Consider the following 18,259-nt stretch of genomic DNA (forward strand, 5'->3'; position numbering starts at 1 on the left):
AAAATTTGCAGCCACTTGCAGCCCTGGCATCCAGACACTTTTTTCTTCTAAGGGTTGGCCGTGGCTTGGTGCACTTGAGCACAAGGGGTAAATGCCCCAAAGGGTGTTTTCGCGATAGCTCAAAACACCCAGGCAATAGAGAGCTGCAACTTGGCATACCTGACCTTTGATGCACGCTGGATCTTGTGACACCAATTGCACTTTCAAGGCAGGTCAGGTCACTGACCTATGACGTCATAAATGAACCTCTGCACGATCCTTAGATATCGCAACCTTGCAACGCTCTCAGTGCCAGAGTAACTTTCACAGGGAGGTGAGACTTGCAGGACTTATTGTCCTTCAGAGGTCTTACAACTTGTATATCTCAGATTTTTCCTAAATGTCACAGAAAGTCAGGTTGGTCACGTGACCTCACCTATAAGTCAATGGGGAAATATGAAAACTGTTATTTTGGCGCTAGGAATGATATTCAATTGTCTCAAATACATGGAATCGCTACTTCATGCACTCATTGCAAGATCTGATGCTGCATTTTGGCAATGTTGACCTTGCATGACGTCATTTATGACGTCACTAGAGTCATACTAGTTTTTCGTCAATAACTCCCAATCAAATTGAGCTAGAGAGTCGACAAGGTCACCAATGGACTCCGGAAGACCTGCCGAATCGAATGATATGCGATATGACCTCCTTCGACCAACTTCGTGATTTGAAGACCTCTGACCTGACCTTGACTCGAGGTCAAGGTCAGGTTGACCTTACGGTGGCCTCACCTAAACAAAAGTATACCATTCGACGCGCCTGAGCAAGGGAAACACGACGATGTCAAAATCGTGGTTCTGCGGCCATTTTTTGCGAAGTTATGTACCAAAGTACCAAACCCGCTGCTTGGGTCACGTTATGAAATGGGGCCTTGCCGGGGGAGATTTACGCTGTTTCATGATATGTATAAATTGCCAGGGCATAATCGTTTGAATAAAATATTGGTTTGGAAGCAATTTTCTATGGAGGTACACACCATTTCAATGTCCTACCCAGCTCATATCGTCATAAATTTCGACCTACCCTCAAAAGTATTCATGCGTTATTCGAGCAGCAATTAGGCAAATTGCAAGCTCGCCACAGAGCACAAATCCTATAAGAGATAGTCCTTATTTAAAACATATGCTCATTGGATATTCAAGAAGGTTGCTCCTAAATATTGTGGTTCTAGCTTCAAAAACATGGATGTTATGAATGCCGATAGGTTTCGCGAGGCTACACCGGCCGGATCGCCCACTGTGCGCCGGCCGGTGACACTGACGTCACGGCCCCTCCGGCGAGGTCAGGGCGGCCGCCTCTGCTCGACACTGGCTGCCGGCGTGGCTCGCTGGCAGCCGCGGATAACAGCCGCGTTTACATAGGGATAGTTGCAAGCCTCTAGCTCCGCCTGTGATGTTGCAAAACATGCCAATGACGCTTTGCAATTTACACAATGATCTCATCTAAATATACGAAAAGTGCTACACCCGCGCCCCGCTGGGGGTCCTGGATTTCCACGCCCTGCTGGGGGGGGGGGGTGTTTGAACACCCCCCCCTTGTAACTCGGCTCCTGGGTCACGCAGCGATACGCGGAAGGCGGCGTTCGAAAGAGCGTAAAAAAATAATGACGAAATCACTTCGGTCAATTTTTTGGTCAGGTCAAAGGTCAGGTCACCAGAGGTTATTGAAGGCAAAATTTCGCCGATTTCCAGGTCGAATGTCGAAAATTTCCAAAAAGCTAACGCATAACTCGGGAACCAATAGAGCTACAGCGCCGCGGAAAAGCGCATTCGATAGCCCTATTAACGCCCTTTCTGAGTAATTCTCTCAGATTTGACCTAACGTCAACGGTTTTGCCTGCAGGGGGCAAAAGCTGCAAAAATGGCCGATTTTTTCGGAAACAGTTTTTCTGCAATAACTTTTGACCCAAGCCTTGTACGAGCTTACTTTTACCGGCATCGTGTTCCTCTCGTCAAGACGCATCGAATGAACTATAACTTGACCTTGAAAGGTCAACTTGAAAATTTGACCTCAGGTCAAGGTCATGACCTGACCGGAAAGGGTCATATTGCATATCAGTCGATCCGTATCGTCGAGCTGAACACATATAAGGCGTTTTCATCGCTCTAGCATGCCTCTATCAAAAGTTATTTGCGAAAAACTGTTAGATACCATTCGTGACCTAAGATGACCTCAGGGCACAAACAAGGGTCACGGACACCATTTTCATATTCAGTGTGTCTAAACCACTTGTAATTCGGTGTTTGGGAGTGTTTATAATGTCTTTTGTCCAAAAGAGGCGCATTTCAATTTTCTCCCATTGACTTATAATGGGGAGGTCGCAAAATTGACCTGACCTTAGGTCATCGATATCAAAATTCTGAGATATACATTTTGTACATGCTATTGCTCTTAGCAATCGCTGAAAGTTTCAAAGCGATCGGTCACTCGGTGTAGCTATGACAGACATTGAAACTTTTTATGAGGTGAGGTCACTTCAAGTGACCTGGTGACCTGACCTTGAATGACCTTGGTCTGAAATTTTCACAACATGTGTAGAATTGATGTATGATAAGGTGTACGAAAAACGGCGGCGCTCCGCGCCGCCGTTGTTGAGATATTCGCGAAAAACCACAAGGGGGGGGTGTTCAAACACCCCCCCCCCCAGCAGGGCGCGGGTTAAAATTATCGCAGAAGAAGTGAGCAACAGCCCCGACAAAAATGCTATGTAACCGGGCATATTGTTTGGGTGGCAGGGAGCCGGATTTGTGCCGGACTTGGCGGTCCGAAACCATACTAACTCCGGAGCGCTACGGCAAAGACTGGCTAACCAGAGTCACCATCAAATTAATACCCACCCGCCTTTTAACTGTATGCTATACAGTATATATATATATATATATATATATATATATATATATATATATATATATATATATAAACCATCACACTTTTGGTGAAAAATCAGATGTCTTCAGCGTACCGTGTAGATGAACGGGTCCTCAGAGATATCGTTCTTAAAAACATCCAGCCGGCACAAGACAATGTCAAAATCAAGCTCCAGATATACTACAAAAGTCGTAAAGTGCATTCACTGTTTATGAAAAACAAACCCACGCAGAACAATGACAAACTCAAACGCACCAACGTAATCTACAAGTATTCTTGCCCACACGAAGACTGCCTGCTTCGTAAAACAGATTACATTGGACTTACCACCACCACCCTTTCTCGGCGGCTCACAATGCACCTCCGTGACGGCGCACCCCATGACCACACAACACAGACACACCACAAACACATAACACAAGACTTGACGGACAACACGACTATCTTGACGATGTGCAACAACAGACGACGACTCCAAGTTCTTGAAGCTCTATACATTCGTAGAGAGAAGCCAAAGCTCAACAAGCAACTGTCGTCGTGCGTTACGCTAAGCTTATTCTCATAGGCCGGTAGTAGCATCATCCAAAACGATGTTAATATTGTACATAGATTACAGTGTAACATTGTATTGTGTGCGCGCTCGTGTAGTATGTTAAGCTTAACGGAGTACGGAACATTGTACATTGCTTCTCCGCAATGAGGATTCTACTCGCTAAGAACCTCGTTTTAACAAGTGTGAAAAACCAAAAATAACTGTCACAAAATGTCTCTTTGTTTGAAATCGTGTACCATGAAACATGTTTTACTTTATTTATCAACATTTGTGATCGCTCATGTCGTGCTAAACATAATTAAGCTTGAAAATGGTTTTGGAAAAGCCGAAACGTCGCTAGCTATAAATGAATACATGAACTTTGGGGATCTCATTTTTGACTTACCTCAGGATCAAAAACTTCTACTTCGACATATCGAACAAACACGCAAGAAGCTAACAAAAACAAGATATTCCCTGGCCTTCAACAAAACTTGTCTAAAAGAAAATGTTCTGCCAAAATACACTGATATATATATATATATATATATATATATATATATATATATATATATATATATATATATATATATATATATATATATATATATATATATATATATGTGTGTTTGTAAACTTCGGCAATAAATCTTCTTTTAGACAAAGACCATTAAACGTAATAGCACTTTCACATTTCGCATTTCACATTATTTGAACGAGTGTCTCACAGTGTACTTGAAAATGAATGTATAATACATTCGAAACGCGTCGAACTTTAACGAATATTTTTACATGAACTTTGCCGATCTGATACATCGTATTGACGAAAACAGCAAGAAAATAGTCAATAAGATCATAAAAACACAAACAAAGCTTTCGAAATGTGAAAGTGCTATTACGTTTAATGGTCTTTGTCTAAAAGAATATATATATATATATATATATATATATATATATATATATATATATATATATATATATATATATATATATATATATATATATATATATATATATATATATATATATATATATATATATATATATATATTAGAGGGAGAGAGGTGAATTTACTTGCAAAAACACCGCTAATTATTCAGTACCTATGTCAAGGTTGTGAAAAACCGTTTTAACAACGTGTTGGCGACCACCAGCTGACAACGTGAACAGTCCTAGTGTGAATACATGTCAAATTTAACAATGAAAACTGAAAATGCGCATTGGAAGTCAAAGGAAATGCGTTATATGGCCATATATGTCACCATGCATTATCAAAATATAATGTTGCAAGTGCGCGGTTGCTGCAACGTACCAATAAAACGTTGTCACAACGTTTTACCACAACTTTAGGACCAAACCATGGCTTCACAACGTTCAGAACGTTGCTAGAACGTAATTAAAACGTAATTTCGCAACTTACCGAAACACGACGTTGTGACAACGTTGTACTAACGTTTCCTGTTAGCTGGGTAGGTAAAGTTAAGTATGCTAAAAGATGGCTGGCCATTGTGTTTTTATCTTGTATTTAGTAGTATATACGAATTAATTTGTTTAATTCAAATGTCACTACACCGTGTCATCATCTCATTGCTCTGCGATGGCCTTTTTCGGACGAAGCAGCCTGCTCTCGGCAAAATAAGCCAACAAATCCTTTTTTTAATTCACAATGACTAAGCCTAGGTTGATCTCTTGTAGCCTGACTCATGAATGCATGCTATGAGGGCTGAGGCAATAAAGAGGATTGAGGTCGCATTGTTTTTCCAAAACACAACTGTTCACAATCAGCACGACCATGGAGCATCAGAATTCAGATGGTTAAAATAGTCTTCGTTGAACCTCTCAGAAACAATACATCGGAGTTCGGACTACAATGCGCGAGCTCCGGTTACATGGAAACCAGCGTCCAGCACTGCTTGACACACGTGCTGAGATTGCTTTATTGCATTGTGTCTGCATCCGGCGGCATATAATGCACGATTACGCTAATATTGCTGACCAATGCGACACATTGTTTGTCATGGGTTACTTCTATCGTAGAGCTACAATTGGACGAATATTACCGAGTGATTGATGTATGTATGCTGTTCTTAACGTGGTGCTTTTATGCATACGTATATCTAGGCACTGTGACCCATGTAAGAAATCGATTGTAGATGAAGTTCCTAAGAAAATATTTCAAAATCATAAGCAACTTTACATTTTGCTTGATTAAATGTTAGCAATAATGTTTTTATATTGCAAATAAAAATGAACGCAGGACGTACCATCGACAGCGACCCATGGCTAGAGGCGAACGGTACATTTCAAGCCATCCGGCATCCACATTTAAACGCTCCGGCCTCTGAACCCAGCGAGGCTATGCTTCTTACTCCAAGTAGAAGCCATCCACATTCCTCTCAAGTCCCAACTAGTTAGGTATAAAGGTTTAATTTGGGCAGTGATAAGCTGTTGGAAAAGCCACACTATAGCGTATTAGCTGCTTATGAGATCAATGCATCATAACTCAAAATTTGGCCATGAGAAGAGCTTATCATTTTCTTAGCCAATGTATTTCCTTGGAGATAAAGCTGTCTATTGAATGAAGTTTGAGCAATGAGCATTGCCGGCAATCGGTGCATCCCAAGTGGCGAAACTTGGTGATTTCTGCAGGATTTACTGGAAACAATGACAACATCGACACCCTCAGACGCAGTACCGAGGCGCTGGAAAATCCGGCCTAAAGACGCACGGAAAACCGGTTTCCGTGCAGAGAGGATTGCAAGGAGATAGGGGCATTGAGCGCAGCTGCTGAGGTTCAACCTACATTCAGTTTAACCCTGAGCACAGAATGACGTACAATATACCTAACATATGTGACATTGCCAAAAATACAGGACCATGAACAGAAGCCTTGATTGAACAAATCAATGGCATTTCTCAAATCTCTCTATAACATCTCCTAACTAAAACTTGCATATCTGTGAGAGAGCACATGTTGTGCACTCAATGTGCAGGTTATCGAAATTGCAAAGCTTGTCTGACTAGTTCTCTCCGCCGCCGCGAGATGTCTCCGCTGTCGTGCTAATCCAAGGAAGCGGGAGGGCTCGGGAGGGCTTGCGGTCGCCCTGCGGTCTCGAGTGACGGCGCACTGCTCCTCTGACAGGGCACGCGGTGGTGGTGACCTGCTATTGCGAAGATGCAGCTGGCGGTGGTTTTACTGTTTGTGACTGTGTGTGTGATCGGTGGAGAGGCTGCAGCACGTTTCGAACCGTCGGAAATTCACCCAGGTGAGAGTATGCTTCAAGTTGTATTTTGTACCTTAAAAAAAACTCGGTTTTATCGGACAGTTTTGTGGTCTTTTCGGGGTCTTTATTGCCTCTGCTTCAGCGAATTGCATTGTCAACTTTGTCACATTTCATAAAAATCTCGAAATTGGCGATGACTTGGCGCCACGAATGCCACGAAATACATGCGCTTTAAAGGGACCCTCCCACCTTAACATTAGATTTGAGTTGAGATAGCCAAAATGGGGTCCCTGGCTCACAATTACCGGTTTCGGCACTCACAACATCGAGAAATGCCTTAAATCGGAAATATTGAATTTCAAAATTGCAGCATTTTGATTCAGAGGGGCTAATGCTTAGGAATACCCCTCTGAATGTGTGACGTCAGCGCAGATATCTAACGATTTTTAAATGTTTGACTAAAACGTTTTGTAGCACGCGGTGGTATATGCTATTTGCGCGCAACATCTGCCGCAAACGCCGCACTTCTAAAATAAAGTCGCTAGAAACAGCGGAGATCCCAAAAAAGTAAACAAAAGTAAAAGTCTAATATCTTGAAAACCGGTGAACATTTTTCGGTGAAATTTGGTAGATATTCGTTTTCGCTCTTTCTGAACCGAGCGACATCATTTTCATGCCAATTCATAAACTTTTTTGAAGGTGGGAGGGTCCCTTTAAAATTCGCTTCCTCTCTACGGTGACTCAAAAACGATGACACAATTTAAAACAAAAACAAAAAACAAGTGCATGTCACCCGCCCATATTTTATTGTTAACACGAGGAAAATACAGTTAATGCTCTAAAAATGTAATTTGTGTAACATCTTTGCATGTAAATGTGACTGTTCCTTTTACACATCTGTTGCAGGCCACGAAAAAGAATGCTACGTTCATGAGATCAGAGGTTACCTGAAGCCGGGCAAAAAGAGATATCTGGCAAACTGTTCGGTCGTGGAGTGCACGAAAGAAAGGGGCGCTCTATATCTGTCCTTTTTATCGTAAGTATTATACATTAGCATGCATTATAAATTATAAACAAAGTACCTAGATGTAAACAACAGGTATAGCCACACAAGCTCTTTACACCTTAATTGGATAGGTAATAAAATCTCGAAAGCGGCGAGCAACATTCGTTTATAGAAATATCTTTCGCCAATCAATTTGAGTTTGACCATCTGCAGCGCTTCATTCTAATTGAATTCGATAGGACATTTTTAGCGCTGAGTACCTCTACCTAAGTTGCAATCTTTCTTTCTACGATCAACTATATATGCAATCGTTACACCGTGGGTCCTAACATCATTTCGTTTGTTTTCAGGTGCGGCGTGGTCGCTCACCACCCCTCGTGCACACCGATACCCACTTCTCGGTTCGCTGTCTACCCAGAATGCTGCATAGAGTACGACTGTCCTCCTGGGGCTGGCATCTCAAGAGTCGGCTAGCTGCAGTGATGCCATATGAAGTTTTTGTACGCAATTGCATGTGATGCTCTTATGTAGTTTGAGCGGTCCCGAGGTTTCACTTCACTGACCTGTGTAACTTGCGATCTCCTTGTGGATTGTGATGTCTTACGCGTGTTTGCTGGTGCTTTCTTTTTGACTTTAGAAGTATCTGCTAAAAATGGAAATATATTTTCTTCTAAAGTCAACCTGTGGGTGGAGAATATATTTTTGAAACAGGAGCATTTACCAAACGTGGTTCCAGCAGGCTTGAGCAATTGCGATCGTGCATCATACAGGGCTTTGTTAAACTACTCGTGATTAGTTTCGGATGCCATTTCATAGAAGTGTGCCAAATATCAGCGGTTTACTCACCACACAGATTACCACAACTCAACGGTTTACACAACCGAAACCGGTAAACCAAGCGTTTAAACTTTATCGACGATGGCGTGCATATTAAAAATAAAAAATAAAAAACACATCAAAACTAAATTAAATAAGATCACTCATAATGGTGGCGTAAAACAACATTGCAAACATGTATGAGGTACACCATCTTCTAAATGCATAAGCGCTGACATCCTTTCTTACATCTTTTGTCCGATTCTAGGAAAGGGCATTCAAGATCATTCTAGCGGACGCTTACGTGCTTGACTGTGAAATTTGACGAGATGAACATGAACAACTTCGTTTAATCCCTGTTGTTTATATAATGGCTCCGGAAGAGTCAGCATGAAAATGCCACGAAATACCACAGCTCGTCTACGTCGCTGATTCAAATCAAATCTGATCCTCCAGCCACAAATCAGCTTCACTTACCGCAATCAAGTCTCGACAGGCACACCAATAAGGGCGAATCACGCCCGCGACGAGCGCCAAAATGAGCCTTACGGTCGACATGTCCCTTTAAACTCGACACCGGGAGAGCCAGAGTGGCCCCCCACCCCCACCCCCTCCCCCAAATCGATTTGGTCTCGGTGACGTTCTGTGATGACGTCACGCAGGCCAGGCCGGGGGACCTGTTGCTCTGGCTCGGGCGGGGGCGGGGGCGGGGGCGGCAGAAGACACGCGTGCGCCGGTTTGGTCTCGCGCTCACCGACGGTGTTACCACTGCCAGTTGCTCGCCTGAGGGCACGAGCGCAGGTTGGACGTCCGTGACGTCAGAATCAGCTGACTCAGGTGAGGCTGCCACTGACGGCTGTCGTGGAGAGCTGGGCTGGTGTTTATATTGAGACACTATGATAGTCGTCGGGTGTGTTTTTGTGCAATAAAAATGTATTTCATCATTGGTCAAACAATTTCGAAACAAATGGGTCACGAAATATAATTATTATGCTTTGGTATTAGCTATTACATGTCTGTATTCTCGATATGTATTCTCGCTCGGCAATACCACTCCGGGCGTCGCTTAATTGTGATAAGGTTAAGATTCACGCGCAAATACCTGGCTAACTTACATGTTACAGCAATAACCAAGCGAGCAGCAATCACATGGTTATTGCCACCCATCATTCCCTGATTTTTACGAGAAGCAAATGTCCAAACATCCATGTTTGTGACTTGTTGTGCCATAGTCCTGCGCATCTTCGTCACTTATTGCAATGCTGAATAGTCGTCGTTAAACGCTTGATTAGGGAAGCAACAAATGAACACATGTAAAAATGTTCAACAGGTAATGCTGGGTCCCAGAGAGCATGCGCAGAACACACCCTATAGACTCATTGTGAAAAGAAACAAAAATAACTAGCTCTGTAGACTGCAGGTATACGCTTAAAAAAAACATTCGTAACATATCCCCATATAAATCCCCCAAAGTGTGCATCTCAAATTTTCCGACCTTCGAAAGCATCTGGAAAGTAGGAAGCGTTATTTGCTGTATGGTGGAGGAAAAAACTTCAACGCCTGCCACACCTTGAATGATATTTGGTTCAAATGTGAGGCATATTTCCATCTTATCTGACGTCACTCCACATAACCGCCGGATGCCGGTTCCCGAGCTGCCAGAAACGGTGAAAAGGAACGATACCACACCTCCGAAATTGGTTACGGTTGGCTCAATTCGATAGCTCTGCTCGATACATGTTGAATGTATGAGACGGAGACGTCGGTGGTATCTGCGTTTCAATGGCAAGCAATCAGCCTCGTGTTGTTTTGTAACACATTGCAATGTAGCGATACGAAAGGTCTCCAAATTCCTCCGTTAAATGTTGATAACTTCTTAATTGGTTTTCTAAGTGAAAACAGTCACGATATGACAAAAGTTAACAAGTCAGTAGACAGTATCACATGCTTCACACTGCACCGTGCAGTATGTAATTGTAGAGTCCCCGATGGCTCAGATAGCATATACGAGTAGACCTAGCATGTAGATTAATTTCCCAGACCACCACTCTTTACCCCAACTCAACATCCCCTAGCAACACACAGCGTGGGATTCTTCCGGTTAACCACAGACATATTAATAGATGAAAGTGCAAGTTTCTCACAATTCCCACCCACAAGACTAATGCATCTCGAGCTATAACTAATGTTAGTTCGAACGCCCACTGACCCAGTGATGCCTTTGGCTGACTGCATAGTCAAATGAAAGCTGACGGATCATTCAGAACTGATCGGATTAATTCATTATCCCTCTGATTTAATCGACTTTGGAGAGTTTAATAGTGCTAAGAATGCATAATGCCTGATGAAACCGTTTAGCTTAATTGGCAACAATCAATGTCAGTCAGCCCCATGACAACCGATCATGTATTGTAGCAGCACGCCTACAAAGCAGCATGCCAGTACAAGAACATCTTTATCGGTTTGAACAAACAGGGGTGAGGAAATAAAAGCAAGCCAGAGTTTTCTCTCGGCGTTCTAAAAACAGCAGTCTTAAAATCACACTGTTCTGTTATTGACTTCATATCAGTGATTCCCAATTCATTGGTATTGATACAGTTACAAGAGAGATCCGTGTCGTATTGGTGCCCTACCTCATGTCTCGGCAAGCGAATCGAAGCTCCGAAGCATTACTAAGGCAGGAACAGTGATTGTCACCCACAGAATACGCAGCGGATGGGTGACATATAGCCCCAGTACCGTCTATTGCGTGCCAGCGTCGTATCCGATCCGCACAATTGACGATAATTACACCCAGGCTGAGGTAAACAAGGGTGGCGTACACACAGACATACAGACACACAGACAGACAGACAGACAGACAGACAGACAGACAGACAGACAGACAGAGTGCCGCACACAAACACACAACCGCCGTCACCTCACCTCGAGATACGCCAAAGTGGGTCGTCATTTTGGGACGCATAGTTGTAAATGTGTCATTTATCTGGACACAATATCACTCTTGCAATATTGCGTCCCTGAGAGCGGTGGAACGGGGACAGCAGTTTGTTACGTTAGTCTGCGGCAGAGTCGAGAGGTATATGCTGTATATTGTAGAGGGTACTAAGAGGGAAGGGATGTGCAGCAGAGAGTGGAGTGTGGAGTCAGTGAGTGTGGAGTGGAGTGTGCTTGAGAGTGGAGAAGTATGCTGATTATTAGATAGAGGGCCTGAAAAAGGTCGGTGGGTGGGATTTATTGAAATATCTTGCATCTCTCCTCTCCCCTCTCTCTCTCTCTCTCTCACTCTCTCTCCCTCTCCCTCTCTCTCTTCTCTTCTCTTCGTCTTCTCTTCTCTTCTCTTCTCTTCTCTTTCTTCTTCTCTTCTCTTCTCTTCTCTTCTCTCTTCTTCTCTTCTCTTTCTTCTCTCCTCTTTCTCTTCTCTTTCTCTTCTTTCTCTTCTCTTCTCTTCTCTTCTCTCTGTTTCTCTCTCTCTCTCTCTCTCTCTCTCTCTCTCTCTCTCTCTCTCTCTCTCTCTCTCTCTCTCTCTCTCTCTCTCTCCCTCTCGAGCTTTCTTTATTTGTAACATATCCTAGTTGTTTTCTTGATAAAATCACGGAGATCCCTATCGTCGGCATATCGCTTTTTCACCCTGAATGCTGTCAAAGCACACAACGACGAAAAGAAAATGACATCTGCAGTCACCATCAATGATATCCTTTGTCCGTGAAATTCCCAGGCCTGCAAACCATAAATCCTTTCAGGGAAGATGTGTTGTGATTCACCCAAGCATGTGCCCAACAAAGCGGCTCAAATCGAAAGCCGAGCTGTGGTACAGTTGTTTGCAGGGTCAATAGGTAAGGTAATAAAGTATGAATGTATTTGAAACGCCGTGATCATCCTAGTGTAAGACAGGGCATCGAAAAAGAAAGGTTATACAGTTATTTTAGCACTGTAAGGCCTTAACAGTAGAACTACATAAAGTACATAAAAAGGAAGCGCGACTTTACTCTTGCAAGAGCTGTTGTCAGCAGGGGCGGATCCAAGGGGGGGGTCACATGGTCATGGCCCCCCCCCTTGAGGCCCAGGGGCCCAAAGACCTGCCAGGGGCACCACCGGCCTATCAGGGGTATCACAGTCCTGACAGGGGCACCACAGGACCGCCAGGGGCACCACAGGCCTAGCAGGGACACCACGGCCTGGTGCCCCTGGGCCCTGACAGGACTGTAACGCCCCTGACAAGCCTGAAGTGTCCCCGGCAGGCACGTGGTGCCCCTGACAGGCCTGAGGCGCCCCTGCAAGGCCGGTGGTGCCCCTGGCAGGCCTGTGGTGTCCATGGCAGGCCTGTGGTGCCCTTGCTAGGCCTCTGGTGCCCCTGACAGGCTTGTAATGCCCCTGGAAGGACTGTGGTGCCCCTGGCAGGCCTCTGGTGCCCCTGACAGGCTTGCGGTGCCCTTGGAAGGACTGTGGTGTCCCTGGGCCCTGACAAGCCTGAGGTGCCCCTGACAGGCCCGTGGTGCCCTTGTTAGGCCTGTGGTGCCCCTGGCAGGCCTCTGGTGCCCCTGGCAGGTCTGTGGTGCCCCTGGCAGGTCTGTGGCGCCCCTGGCAGACCTGTGTTGACTGGTGCCCCTGCTAGGTCGCTGGTGCCCCTCACAGACCTGTGGTGCCCCTGGGCCTTGACAAGCCTGAGATGCCTGGCTATGACAGGCTCGTGGTGCCCCTGATAGAACAGTGGTGCCCTTGCTAGGCCTGTAGTGCCCCTGGCAGGCCTCTGGTGCCCCTGCTACCCCTGCGCCCGGAGAGGACTATGGTGCCCTGAAAAGCCTGAAGTGCCTCTCGACAGGCCCGTGGTGCCCTGACAGGCCCAAGTTACCCCTGCGAGGTCGTGGTGCTCCTGACAGGCCTCTGGTGCCCCTGGCAGGTCTGTGGTGCCCCCCTGGCAGGCCTGTGTTGACTGGTGCCCCTGCTAGGCCGCTGGTGCCCCTCACAGGCCTGCGGTGCCCCTGGAAGGACTGTGGTGCCCCTGCCCTAGGGGTGCTCATGGGCCCAACAGGCCGGCGTTGTGCCCCTGACAGGCCTGTCGTGTATACTTGCTAGACCTGTGGTGCCCCTGCTTCCTGGCAGGCCTGTGGTGCCCCTGCTTCCTGGCGGGCCTGTGGCGCCCCTACAAGGCCGTAGGTGCCCTGACAGGTTTGTGGTGTCCCTGGGAGGACTTTGGTGCCCCTGACAAGCCTGAAGTGTCAAGGACAGACCCTTTAGACGCCAGGGTCAAGTTCGTCGGACTGACAACGATTCGCTTACCTGATAACGTTCCTGGTAAGTACTCACTACTCAGCGTCCACAACATATATACACATAACACATTCATATACTTGCTTACAATTGGTAAATGTGGTTGTGGGTAAGAGTTAAGATACTGACTAAAAATAAAAAAATAAAAAAACTGAAAATGGGGGCACCACCAAAATTAAGTGGACGAAATCCGTTGAGTTTTTAATTTTGGGTATAGGTAGGGGCACCACTTCGATTCATGACCCTCCCCGGAGTTTTCCTGGATCCGCTTCTGGTTGTCAGTTCATTTGTAGGTACAGTCCACAGCAGAAGTAATGTGGGGTTTCATTCATAGGTATGTTCTGCCTCTGAAGCTTAGGAACGATTAGCCAGACTACAATGAAACTTTGATTGTAGCTTATATGTATCGTCACCCTTGCAGCTGCAACTTTAGCTATTGACATCTTCTTTTCGATCACTCCGCATTAATTAAACAATCGCCAGTCAAAGCCAACCGTTGAGATTGGTAAAACCCTACATTACTTTAGCGGTGGGCTGTACCTACTTACAATGGGATTGGTGATCTTGATGACAGTTTTTTTGTGATTGATAAGCATTTGACTTCCTCGAGACATGTGTCAGTCTATGGATGAAGCAGCTAAATCTCTAAGGATTTGATTGGTGAGAACGTAATTTACGGTCGCTTACAGACAATACCATTTCTTAATGTTGTTGAGCGCTTGTGCGAGGAACATTAGTAAAAGCAGTTTTAGTATCATATGACCTTTCCTCTTAAAATATAAATTAGCAAAAAGGATATATTGATAGGGGAGAGTGGGGTAAGATGCCCAGGGTGGGAAAGACGCCCCACCCCCTCTAGCGGCGAAACAAAGAATCGAACCTGGAAATTAATGTTCTTAGCGTAAAGCGGAAGTCTGCCTTGTTAACTGCACAAAAATTGGCGAATCTCAGTTGGGCAACGGCTGGCTGGTGATTGCATGTTTTTTATTTGCTGCTTTCAAAAAATATTTGGTGTCAAAACATTTTAAATATCAAAGAAGGATGATAATTTTTGCGTCCCTTGCAATAGTCGTGATACATTAACATGCGTGTACTGTGTTCCAGACAGTTTGTTTCAGGGTGTAGTTTTATGGCTAACAAATTGTAGTGATTTAATGTTACTTCGGTACCTTGGGGTAAGATGCCCCCTGTCCTGATGGGGAAAGACCCCCCTAAATCCGTAGGCTGTCCTTCAAGCAGCCCGTCAAATCATTTATTACATACTTGTGATGAGAGACAAAAGCCGATATGGGACTATTGAGAGCCCAGTACGGTCGGGTGCTCCCCATGCCGGTCTCTCGGCCCACGCAGCGACTTTTTGGGCGGCATCTGACTCTGAGAGCCCTCACGACGGCCTCTGTGGGCCCTTTATGGCTCCAGGGCCCCTCACGACATCCTTTGAGGTTCCCACGTTGGCTCCACGGGCCGCGCTGGCATCTGAGGTCCCCACGATGGGCTCGAGGGCCCTCAAGCATCATGAAGACCTATAAGGGCCCCACAGTGGTCTCCGAACGCCACCGGAGGCTTGTTTGGCCGCGCTGGACTATGATGGCCCTAACGATGACCTCTGAAGCCCCTTACGACTACTTTTGAGGGCCCTTACGATGACGTTTGGTGTCTACTGCAGGCTCGAAGAGACTACGGATTCGTTCAGGTGATTCACGTGCCCATTTATGTCACTTATAGTGCAGGGGGCATCTTCCCCAACGCCAGGGGGCGTCTTTCCCACCATGTGGGGTAAGATGCCCCCTTTCACTTCTTCAGGAAAATGCTTAATAGCAAAAAAAAGTTTTCATATTCAGGCACGAAAGTGTGACATTTTTGGAGAAAAATGATGTCTGCTTCCGTTGAAACTCCAAGTTTTTGCTTTCGGATCGTCATTTTCGAATAATATATGACATAGTAAAACCCTGGCATCTTTCCCCACTCTCCCCTATTGATATTTCGATTACAGATCTTCGTCGGAATTGTTAACAAAAGACAGAATAAGAATACATTTCTTGCCTGCTCCTTTCTTTATCTCCTATTTCACTATTCGTTATCACGAGCAATTAAATCTAAAGTACATCCATTTTACAAATCATGATTACTTTTAGTCGACATACGAATACACGTAACTGAAATTTGTTAAGCCTTCCCTCCCTCCCTTGCCCCCTCTCTCTCTCTCTCCCTCTCCTCTCTCTTCCAAACTTCCCAGAATATCCCCCATTCTTAGACCGTTTCGATGTGCCCAACGGTCACCTAACAAAATTAGCTGTCCAAAGTCGCCTGGGGACTGAGAATCAGCATCGTACTGTGCTCTGAAAGACAGCAAATCAGCGTTATATCGGACCAATGTGAGCCAGAAGCCCCTGTCAGCGTTCTATTGCGTCACGGGACCAATGTCAGAGAGTGTACTCGGGTCATGCCCGTGGGGCATGACCAGTCATCCGGTCACGTGTCTTACACCAGACTATAAAAAAACAATGCTAAACGTAATTTGTTCCTATGAGAAAGAAGGCGGCAGGGTTCCTGGGTTCCTCCTAAGCACCTCTCAGACAGCTGTCAGCTGCTTGGCTGTCACTTCTTACAGGCAACAACGCTCCACATTCCACCATCAAGTGTCGCATCGCATGTCTCCGCGCAATGAAACTTTCCCAATAGCAGTTTGATCCGGATAATTGGAAAGAGGCATTCTCGTGGGTCTGGATATGACTCGAGTCATCCACGGATAATGTCGTGTCGGTCTTCATTGTGGTAATCCCAAGTGGCAGGCCTGCGGCTAGCGACCTCCGCCCTGTCCCCTTTCAAGATGAGAAAGTTGCCGTGATGGTGGTGATTCTATAAAAAGTAGAAGTGTCCGTCCATCCATAGTGCTTCTTGTTGTGACTCAATGGACGTCAAATTTGGGGTCTTCCGACTGGGTGTTTTGGTTGGAAATACTCTTATTTTCTATTTTCTCATGCTCGCTTTCTCTACATTCTCCTGACGAAAATGTGGCAAGTAGCAACTAGCAAAAGTTTACACGAAAGCGAGATAACTTCTCTCTCTCCCTCTCCCTCTCTCTCTCTCTCTCCTCTCTCTCTCTCTCTCTCTCTCTCTCTCTCTCTTTCTCACTCTCCCCATTTTTCAGCCACCTTTCCTCACCTCACATAATGGCTGACCCTTGCCCTCCCCCGATGTAGCACGGGTTACACCGTCCGCCATGACCCAATCCTATTGTCAGCAGCACAGAGAACATTAGTCTCAGCTAGCTACTGTGCTGGACAGACGCGATATCGTATCGGAACGAGGCGCACAGCCAATTGGATTCGCTGGACGAAAACAGTCCCGGTACAGAATGCTTTGGACATGTTGAATGCGGTGCTGTGCGGCTGTATCGTGAGGGAGATTGGTGATTGGTTAGAAAGATAAACAAAGTATTTTCTCGTAACTTTCTAATGTTCTGTACCGTGCAGTTATAAACAGTCTTCTCTTAACATCTACAGTCAGATATTTATATTTATGTGTTGAGTTAATTGCACTAAAACAGTTCGTAGGTCTTTCTTAAAATGGGTAATAAATTCTAGATGATCCATTCACATCTTTATTTGCTTTTAATCAGAGAAAACAGCAATAACGAATGCTTCTCAACACTTAAAAAACACACACATGGGGCCCAGCACAGAACAATTTCCACGCCGTTCTTTCTCCTTCCCTTCCTTCCCTCCGCGCTACTTTCAGCCCAGACGCCTCAGCTAGCCGGACCACAACACATTCATACCAATCCGGCACCACAGGGGTCCGTGCTCCACAACTGTCCCCCCGCGCCACAAATATCTCGGCTCTGTGGTGACGCACCGGCGACAAACAACCGCCGACGCCACGGGATAGTGCTCGTGACGTCAGAGTGACGTCACAATCAACCTCCGATTGCCGGTGGGCACACGATAATTATCTGGGGCTATTTATGGGAAGGACAAACTGGGCACAAAACGAGCGGCGGAAACGGCGAGCGATAGGGTGGACACTGGATGCATTGAGAGCTCTGAATGTGGGATATTGTTGCAGATTTTTGTATTGTGCTATTTGTAGTGCAACACTATATACGTTGCTGTGTGCTTAAAGAGCGTAGCACACTGACGCGTTACGTTAAATAATTCAGTGCCCTGTTCTTTATCAATAGAGATAAAGATAGAGATAGAGATAGATCCACTCTAGTCTCTCTGAAGTCATCAGTTCTATTGTCTGCAAATTATGTTCAGTATGTGTATGATCATCTAAGATTTATTGAAGTCTGGATGAGTACAGACATCATGTCACCGCCCGGTTAATTTTCTTAATCTTACGGGGGTCATCAACATCAATTCTGCAATTCCTTGACCCCTTCTTGCCAGCCATCGCCCTCATCCTTCGAGTCATCGCCCCCCCCCCCCCCCTCCTACAATCCCGGACAAATCATCACAGTTCCGTATTCTTCGCGCCCCTACCTCGTACTTGATG

General features: G+C 45.4%; 1 protein-coding gene across 1 annotated transcript; it reads left to right on the top strand.

The window, feature by feature from the left end:
* The first annotated feature begins 6,192 nt into the window (after nucleotides 1-6,192).
* LOC122376184 lies at nucleotides 6,193-8,388 on the top strand. The gene is made up of 3 exons (XM_043355914.1): nucleotides 6,193-6,708; nucleotides 7,573-7,702; nucleotides 8,023-8,388. Exons 1-3 carry the CDS (start codon nucleotides 6,618-6,620, stop codon nucleotides 8,144-8,146), a joined length of 345 nt encoding a protein of 114 aa, XP_043211849.1. The 5' UTR covers nucleotides 6,193-6,617; the 3' UTR covers nucleotides 8,147-8,388.
* Nucleotides 8,389-18,259: the final 9,871 nt, after the last annotated feature.

This window comes from Amphibalanus amphitrite, unplaced genomic scaffold (assembly GCF_019059575.1).
Source record: "Amphibalanus amphitrite isolate SeventyFive unplaced genomic scaffold, NRLGWU_Aamphi_draft 002045F_arrow, whole genome shotgun sequence".
Lineage (NCBI taxonomy): Eukaryota > Metazoa > Arthropoda > Thecostraca > Balanomorpha > Balanidae > Amphibalanus > Amphibalanus amphitrite.

Excerpts from the sequence above, each read along its gene's own strand:
- LOC122376184 (XM_043355914.1), top strand. The coding sequence starts at position 6,618 with ATGCAGCTGGCGGTGGTTTTACTGTTTGTGACTGTGTGTGTGATCGGT. Across the intron at positions 6,709-7,572 it reads ACCGTCGGAAATTCACCCAG|GCCACGAAAAAGAATGCTAC; the intron begins GTGAGAGTATGC and ends CATCTGTTGCAG. Across the intron at positions 7,703-8,022 it reads CTATATCTGTCCTTTTTATC|GTGCGGCGTGGTCGCTCACC; the intron begins GTAAGTATTATA and ends GTTTGTTTTCAG.